This window comes from Oryctolagus cuniculus, chromosome 1 (genome assembly GCF_964237555.1).
Source record: "Oryctolagus cuniculus chromosome 1, mOryCun1.1, whole genome shotgun sequence".
NCBI lineage: Eukaryota > Metazoa > Chordata > Mammalia > Lagomorpha > Leporidae > Oryctolagus > Oryctolagus cuniculus.
The window spans coordinates 16,428,870-16,437,797 of NC_091432.1; the positions used below are offsets into that span (position 1 = coordinate 16,428,870).

At 39.9% G+C, this 8,928-nt stretch overlaps 1 protein-coding gene across 1 annotated transcript; it reads left to right on the forward strand.

The window, feature by feature from the left end:
- Positions 1-1,792: 1,792 nt before the first annotated feature.
- On the forward strand, positions 1,793-2,725 carry LOC100341839 (olfactory receptor 5W2-like). The gene has a single exon (XM_008270933.3). It carries the CDS (start codon positions 1,796-1,798, stop codon positions 2,723-2,725), a length of 930 nt encoding a protein of 309 aa, XP_008269155.1. The 5' UTR covers positions 1,793-1,795.
- The last annotated feature ends 6,203 nt before the right edge of the window (positions 2,726-8,928 follow it).

Below are 8,928 nucleotides of genomic sequence, written 5' to 3' on the forward strand. Positions count from 1 at the left end.
GCTGCTCCACTTTCCATCAAGATCCCTACTGGTGTGTCTGGGAAAGCAAAGGAAGATGCCCCAAGTGCTTGGGCCCCTGCACCCATGTTGGAGGAGCTCTAGGCTCCTTGATTTGGTCTGTCAAAGCCCTGGCCATTGACCATTTAGGAAGTGAACCATTAGATGGAAGTTATCTCTCTTTCTCTCTCCATTCTCCCTTTCTTTCTCTCTCTCTCTCTTTCTCTCTCTCTCTCCCCAGCAGATACACAATCCATCTTTCAAATAAATAAATAAATCTGTTTTAAAAAGCTAGCGATAGGCACATATATTTGTTATATTCTGTTGCTTAGATTTTTATTTCTCACTTTGGCTTTCCCATTTGTTTTCCCACTGGAATGAGGTGTTACACAAAGTGTAATGTGACAAACTAGTGAGGAAGAATGAAAGATTAGTTCCATAAAGCATGCTTCATTTTTTCTAAGATTTATTGATTGATTTGAGAAGCAGGGTTACACACAGACAGAAAGAGAGGCAGAGAGGTCTTCCATCTGTTAGTTCACTCTCCAAATCACTGCAGTGGTTGGAGCTGGACTGACCTGAAGCCAGGAGCCAAGCTTCTTCTGGGTCTTCCACTCAGGTGCAGGGGCCCAAAGACGTGGGCCATTTTCCACTGCTTTCTAAGACCATTAACAGAGAGCTGGATCACAACAGGAGCAGCCTGGACATGAAATGGCATCCATTTGTGTGTCAGCACTGCAGGCAGAGGGTTAGCCTACTGCTCCATAGTGTCGGCCCCATCATGTTTCATTTTCCAGCAAAGCCAAAATACCATACCAAGATGGTAATATGAGAACACTGATTTATTTTTACACACACTCTCATTGTCAGTAATAAAATAAATAGTGTATTTAAATGATGCAATATATATGATCCTTTTGATATAAAATATGACATGTTTACTCCCGTCTTCTGCCTGGTCACATAAGCATCAAATGTTGCTGCTCGTGACGGGCAGCAGGTCCGACAGAGCTCCTCAGGGCCAGCCTGGGGAGCTCAGGGGCCGACATGATGATGAGTGTTGGTGACAAAGGAACCACACCAGAGCCTGGAGATCAGTCAACACCCAGGGCGCAGCTGGGTTCTCGACTTAATGGGAGGGGAAGAGCTTTTATAGACACAGAAAGGGGGCTGTCCAGGGCACAAGGGAACTGACCCAACCAGCAGAAAGGTAAGGCAGGACACGAGCCGGGCACACCCTCAAGGGCCTATCACAGCCGAGGACACATACTGTCCACAAATACAGAAGTCTCCTGTCAGGCTAGGTACCTCCCCCAGGGGCCATCTTAGATTGTTGGAAACTCTAGGTCACTGAGATGCGGAAGTGATGCAAACTCGAGCAAAGGCTTAGGGGCCTTGTGGAGCGAAGGGTTAGCGACTTTGTTTCCTTTTTGGTTGGAGCACCTTGCAAAATATATTTCATATCATCATGAGAAGAACCTGCTTTTAGTCTGTTCAGATCCACTGTCTGAATGTAAGTGATGGGGCCAAGAAAAGCCACTCACCTCCAGAATGACATATAGAAATAAAGATTTTCAAATTCTTTTGCTAGACATTTTTAGCTTGCTTTCTAACACAATAAATACTATTCAAACCTGGACTTGCCTGGGAGATTTTTGAAGGTAAAGCAGGCAGTATACAGAAAAAGGTCATGTATTTCCTCATGGAAAAATAGTTATGAATATCTAGAAGTGTCACACCCAAATGTGTCAATCTCTTGTTGTTTTTCATTAGAATTTAGATTGAGAATCAAAGAAGAATGGATAAGGAAAATTGTTCCACTGTAAGTGAATTCTTTTTCTTGGGAATTACCAATAACCCTGGGATGAAGGTGACCCTGTTCATCACATTCCTAGTTGTTTATCTCACTAACCTCCTGGCAAATCTTGGAATGATCATCTTAATTAGACTGGATTCCCGGCTGCACACCCCAATGTACTTTTTCCTCAGCCACCTCTCGTTCTGTGACCTCTGCTACTCCACTGCTATTGGACCCAAGATGCTGGTGGACATATTTGCCACAGACAGGTCAATTCCCTTCTATGGCTGTGCTCTGCAGTTCCTGATCTTCTGTATCTTTGTGGATTCTGAGTGTCTGCTGCTGGCAGTGATGGCCTTTGATCGCTACAAGGCCATTAGCGACCCCTTGCTCTACACAGTCAACATGTCCAGCAGGGTGTGCTCCCTGCTCACAGCTGGGGTTTACCTGGTGGGAATGACAGATTCATTGTTACATACATCATTAACATTCCGCTTATGCTTCTGTGGGTCTAAAGAGATTAATCATTTCTTCTGTGATGTCCCTCCTTTGCTACTACTGTCCTGCTCAGACACACAGGTCAATGAGTTGGTGATCTTCACTGTTTTTGGTTTCATTGAACTGAGTACCATTTCTGGAGTTCTTGTTTCTTATTGTTACATCATCTCATCCATTTTGAAGATCCGCTCTGCTGAGGGACGGTTCAAAGCTTTCTCCACCTGCACCTCCCACTTAACCGCAGTTGCGATTTTCCAGGGCACCATGCTCTTCATGTACTTCAGGCCAAGTTCTTCCTACTCTCTAGATGAGGAAAAGATGACCTCACTGTTTTACACCCTGGTGATTCCCATGTTGAACCCTCTGATTTACAGCCTGCGGAACAAGGATGTGAAAGAGGCTCTGGACAAACTGAGAAGCAGTGTGTGCTAAGGCAAATGGGCAGACTTTAAATAAATATGTGTATTTACACACACACATGTTAAATAAATATTTTGATTTCTTCAAATTATATATTAGAACATCAAATATCTGATTTTAATTTCAATTGTACTTTCCAAGCCTATAACTCCTCCATATTATTGAGCTTCCTAAATATAATAAATTTCTTGTGTATCTTCAATTTAAATAATGCGCCATCTTTATTTTGCCCTAAACTTTATTGGCTTAATGACAACTATATTAACTATTTTAATATTCGCAGTATACACTATATCCAAAGTTAGTGAACACTATCTTGAAATATGAATCAATAGTAAATATTTAACCTATTTTAAATGTAATTTTACGATTCACACAGTTTAAAATATCACTTAGAATTTGACTAAACCAGAGAGCTTCTCCAAGAATTCCAAGCTGCATACTTTACTTAGCAAAAATTTCTTATTTTCTAATTATTTCCTGGTTTGTGCAATAAGTTGGCCAGCCATAGTATTTTCATTTTGCACTATTGAAAGAAAAAAATTGGATAAAGTAAATTTAGCAGAGTTTGTTTGAGCAAAGAATGATTCATAAAACTGGCAGAAACCTGATCTAATAGAGCTGTTGAGAGCTCCACATGGCAGTGTGGACTGCTAGTATTTATAGACAGGTAGAAAAGGAAGTTCCATATTAAAAAGTGTTGATTGGTTTATTGTAGCTAGGCATTGTGTTATTAAGGCATGGTGTGATGAAGCAGTTGTTTTAGTGTCATGTGATCAATTAGCATTTATGACTGCCTGAAGCTCAGCTATTTTCAATTACTGAGACTCACCTATTCATTATATAAATATACTCCTCAATTGCAATCTGTTTACGTATTATGTTAAGTTGCACTTTTCTACATAGGAGACAACTTTGGATTCTTTTATATTTAATTTAGATTTATTTTGTTAATAATGTTCAAACATTCAGTCACAAAAGAGCACTTCTGAATGCCAATATGTGAAATACATATTTGTTACTCTTCTTTATGGTTCTATTTTTAAGTGAAAATAATGTTTAAATTTCAAAGATATAGATAAATATAGAGTATTCTGTTGATTCCAATTTATGTCAGCGTTTCTCTTTTGTAGTACAAGTAGTAAGTCCTTTGATGACAGTTTTTTCTTACAAATAGATAAATATAAGGTAGCCAAACATTGATTCATTTACATAAAAATTTCATTACAATATTTTTTTAAAGATTTATTTATTTATTTGAATGTCAGAGTTACAAAGAGAGAGGAGAGGCAGATAGAGAGAGAGGTCTTCCATCGCCTGGTTCATTCCCCAATTGGCCGCAAGGTTCGGAGCTGTGCCAATCCGAAGCCTGGAGTCAGGAGCTTCTTCCAGGTTTCCCACATGGGCGCAGGGGCCCAAAGAGTTGGGCCATCTTCTACGCTTTCCCAGGCCATAGGAGACAGCTGGATCAGAAGTGGAGCAGCCAGGACTCAAACTGGCACCCAAATGGGATGCCAGCACTGCAGGCGGCCTCTTTACCAACAACACAAGTGTGCCAGCCCCTCATTACAATACATTAAATGCCTGAGTAATTGGTAAACATAATCAAGAAGAACAGAAATATCCTAGTGATCATTATTTTGATGTCAGAAATAAATTCAAGAACACGGCAATGTCTATTTTAAGGGTAAAACATGTCTGTATGTACTCTTTTCTGAGAATAAAGACGGTGATAAACTGAAATGAATCATTTATGAATCACAAATTCTATATTTTTGAAAATTAAGAGAAGTTAAAAATTTCACCTATCATTTTCTTGACCATTTTTGCAGTATTTCAGAAGAATAGCAAATAAAGTAAATGGGGAAAATTGCTCCTTCTTGAATCAATTCCTTTCATTGAGATTCTGTGGCTTTGTTTTGCAATTGTTCAACTTCTGTATCTTTGCAGATACAGATTATCTACTGCTGTCAGTGATGACCTTTAATCAGTACAAGGGCCTTTGCAATGTTTCCTTGCTTTATACAATCCACCTGTCCGGAAGGATGTTCCCTGTGCTCATGGCTGTAAAAAAGTGGGAATTTGGGATATTAAAACAGATAAAATATCAACATTTTTGCTTAGGTTTTTGTTGATTTGTTGCAATTCATTATTTGTTCTTTGATATCCTTCCTTTCCTTTTGATGTTTTGCTCAGGTACACCAGACAATGAATTAATTAAATGAATTAGTGAGACAGGGCAGTATAAGCTCAATTACATTGTTAAAATACAGAAAGAGTTAAAAAGTGCTCCCTTCAAATACCTGTGCAATCAAAGGTAAATTTGATTTAACTGACATGCATATGAGTAGAAAGATCATAGAACATCATAGAAAATGGATCAACAATTCATGAGGCCCTAAAATGGAGGCATGTGGTGGAATGAGAAAGCCACGCCAAGATGGCCACTGGCAAGTGAGCATCAGTTATAAAGGAATGGCTTTGGAAACCCCCTGGGAAACCACCTGGCAATGGAGCCTGCCTGGCAACAGGCTGTGATTGGTTAGGACATAAACCTCCCCTTAACTGGATTGGCTGCCTCAGCTTTATAAGCTGCTATACCAACTGAAATAAAGGAGTCTGTGGACAGCCCCACTCTGGTCCGCTTTCACCCGCCTCCCAGTGTCTGTCTGTATGGTGACTCAGCGCCTTTTGCCCCCACCTTGCTCCTCCTCTCAGAACAAATGCACAGCAACAGAGGAGACAATTCCACTTCCATTATAATGAAAAAGGTGTTGGCTGGGTTTCAGAAAGGAAAATGGATTGGCCTGAGGGGATTCCTATTCTCAATTCATCATTTCCTCCATCTAATATCCCTGCCAGACAGTAGCTTGGTTCAAACAGCAGTGTTCATCAGAACATTGTTGAGTGAATGGCTCTGTTCTAACTCATTACTTTTAGTATGAGAAACACACTAAGATTAATGACTGTGCCTTTGGACTCCACCTAAGCCCAGCATAGCACCTGAAAAAAAAGGGGAATATAAAAAGAAGCAAAAGCATCAGTTAATTTTTCTTGAGGATATATTACTTGTGAAACAACAACAACAAAAAATAATGTACCTCAGGATAGTGTTGTTTTATAGTAGGTGAAGTTGCCACCTACAGTGCCAGCAAACCATATGGGCTCCAGTTTGAGTCCCAGCTACTCCTCTTCTTATTTCTTTTTTTTTTCTTTTTTTCTTTTTGACAGGCAGAGTGGACAGTGAGAGAGAGAGACAGAGAGAAACGTCTTCCTTTACCGTTGGTTCACCCCCAAATGGGCGCCACGGTCGGCGCACCACACTGATCCAAAGCCAGGAGCCAGGTACTTCTCCTGGTCTCCCATGTGGGTACAGGGCCCAAGCACTTGGGCCATCCTCCACTGCCCTCCCGGGCCACAGCAGAGAGCTGGACAGGAACAGGAGTGACTGGGACAGAATCCGACTCCCCGACTGGGAGCGACTGGGACAGAATCTGGCACCCCAACCAGGACTAGAACCTGGTGTGTCGGCGCTGCAGGCGGAGGATTAGCCTATTGAGCCACGGCCCTGCCCGCTACTCCTCTTCTGATCCAGCTCTTCACTATAGCCTGGGAAAGCGGTGGAAGATAGCCCAAGTGTTTGGGTCCTTGTACTCACCCTGCCTTGTAGGGGACCTGGAGGAAGCTCCTGGCTCCTGGCTTTGGATCAGCCCAGTTCCAGACATTGTGGCCATTTGGGGAGGAAATCAGCAAAGGGCAGATCTCTCTCTCTCTCTCTCTCTCTCTCTCTCTTTGCCTTTGTTTCTCAGTAACTTTCCTTTCAAATAACTAAACAAATCTTTAAAATAATAATGTACTAAGTGTATAGTGTAGATGGAATGTACACACACACATTGAAGCACACACAGTAGCCATGAATATTAAAGTAATGAATGTTAAATTTTTGTAAATGTATTCTTCGGAAATAATTAAACCAAAGGACACTATTCTAGCTGCAAACAAATTTTTTTTTAAGATTTTTTTTTTGTTAATTTAAAAGTCAAAGTTGCAGAGAGAGTAGGAGAGAGAGAAAGAGAGAGAAGGAGAAGGGGAGAAAGAGAGAGAGATATCTTCCATTCACTGGTTCACTTCACAAATGGTCTCAATGGTCAAGACTGGGCAAGGCCAAAACAAGGGTCCTGGAACTTCATCTGTCTCCCAGGAACAACCAGGACAACAACCAGTACTCCTAAATATTTTAAGTTCCATGGTCCTACTCTAGTTGACTGAGATCAAAGACTAGAAGTGGTTTCATAATAAATTGGACATGACTATGCATTAGAAGGACCATATAAGACTCAGCAACAATTACACCAGTTAATGTCATTCAAAATCTCAGAATATCAATGTGCTACTGTGAAAGCCTTGAGTGAAAACATTTTGATTTCCTGGAAAAGCTCAACAGGCAAATGATAGCTCTAGGAAGATATTCTTTCTGGGATTTGGATACAGTGTATGAAAACCACAGCAGTATAATAAAAATGAGAGATGTTTCTCCTATTCATGATATGCCCTCAAACCATGCCAATCGGAAATTTTACTGTGTGATATATATATATATATACACATATATATATATAAATTTCCTGCTTTTTTATATATGTATATATACCTTCAGAAGCAGCACCACAACAGGAATGTGTTTGAGTTGTGTTAAAGCTAAAATTAAGTTGCCATCAGTCTCAAAACTAAAGAGATGCACGTTGCTCACCCATTTGAAAATTATAAAATATAAACACTCAGATCTGATTAATATTGGGATCTTTAAGATCTAGCTCTCTTGGGTGAAGTAAACAAAAGTAAAATATAGACATTAAATGAAGTTCTTTACAGTTAATTAGAGGTGGGCATTGAGATTCAGAAGTTTAATCGGCCTGTTGTGATGCTGGCATCCCATACCTGAGTGCTTTTGATTGAATCCCACAACCGCTTCCCATCCAGCTTCCTACTAATGTGCACTTTGGAAGACATTCTCTCTCTCTCTCTCTCTCTCTCTCTCTCTCTCTCTATCTCTGCATAAGCATCTTTCTCTATCATTCTAAATTTCAAATGAAAAAAATAAATACACTGTTAATGTTAAGTTAAAATTTATCAAAAATAGAATACTATGACTTGCAAAATTTGCCTTTCATGATAAAAACCTTAAGCAAAATGGATACAGAAGGAATACAACTAAAAACAATCAAGCAAATATGTGACAAACCCACAGCCAGCATCATATTGAATGGGAAAAAGCTAGAAGAGTTTTTACTGATATCAAGAACCAATAAGGATGCTCACTCTCATAATTCGTAGTCAATACAGTTCTGTAAGGTTTAGCCACAGCAACTAGGCAAGAAAAAGAAATGACATACAAATAAAAATAAGGAAGTTACATTATCCCTGTTTGCAGATGACGTGATCCTATATAGAAGGGGACCAAAAGACTCCACTAAAAGAAATCATAAGAGAGTTTACCAAAGTTGTAGATATAAAATCAACACAAAAATAAGTAGAATTTATAATCACAAACAATGTCATGGCTGAGAACAAACTCGTAACATCAATCTCACTGGGGCTGGCACTGTGGTGTAGCAGGTAAAGCCACCGCCTGCAGTGCCAGCATCCCATATGGGGGCCAGCTCAAGATCCGGCCACTCCACTTCCAATCCAGCTCTCTGTTATGGCTGGGAAATTAGTGGAAGATGACACAAGTCTTTGGGCCCCTGCACCCACATGGGAGACCTGGAAGAAGCTCCTGGCTTCAGATTGGTGCAGCTCCGGCCATTGCAGCCATCTGGGAAGTGAACCAGCTGGTAGACTTCTCTCTCCTTCTCTCTGTCTCTTTGTCTCTCTCTCTGCCTCACTATAACTCTGTCATTCAAATAAATAAATCTAAAAAACTAAATCAGTCTGATTGACAACAGCTACCAAAAATGTAAATACCTTGGAATAAATTTAACCAAGGATGTGAAGTATCTTTATAATGAAAATTACAAAATATTAAGCATTAAATATAATAAGACACAGAAGATGGAAAAATTTTCAATCTCAAGGATTAGAAGAGTTAAAATCATCAAAATTCCCATCCTACCCAAAGAAATTTATAGATTCAATGTGATCCTAATAAAAATCCAAGGGACATTCTTCTCAGATCCTGAAACAATGACCCTAAAATTCATATGGAAACAAAAAGA

Excerpts from the sequence above, each read along its gene's own strand:
- LOC100341839 (XM_008270933.3), top strand. The coding sequence starts at position 1,796 with ATGGATAAGGAAAATTGTTCCACTGTAAGTGAATTCTTTTTCTTGGGA.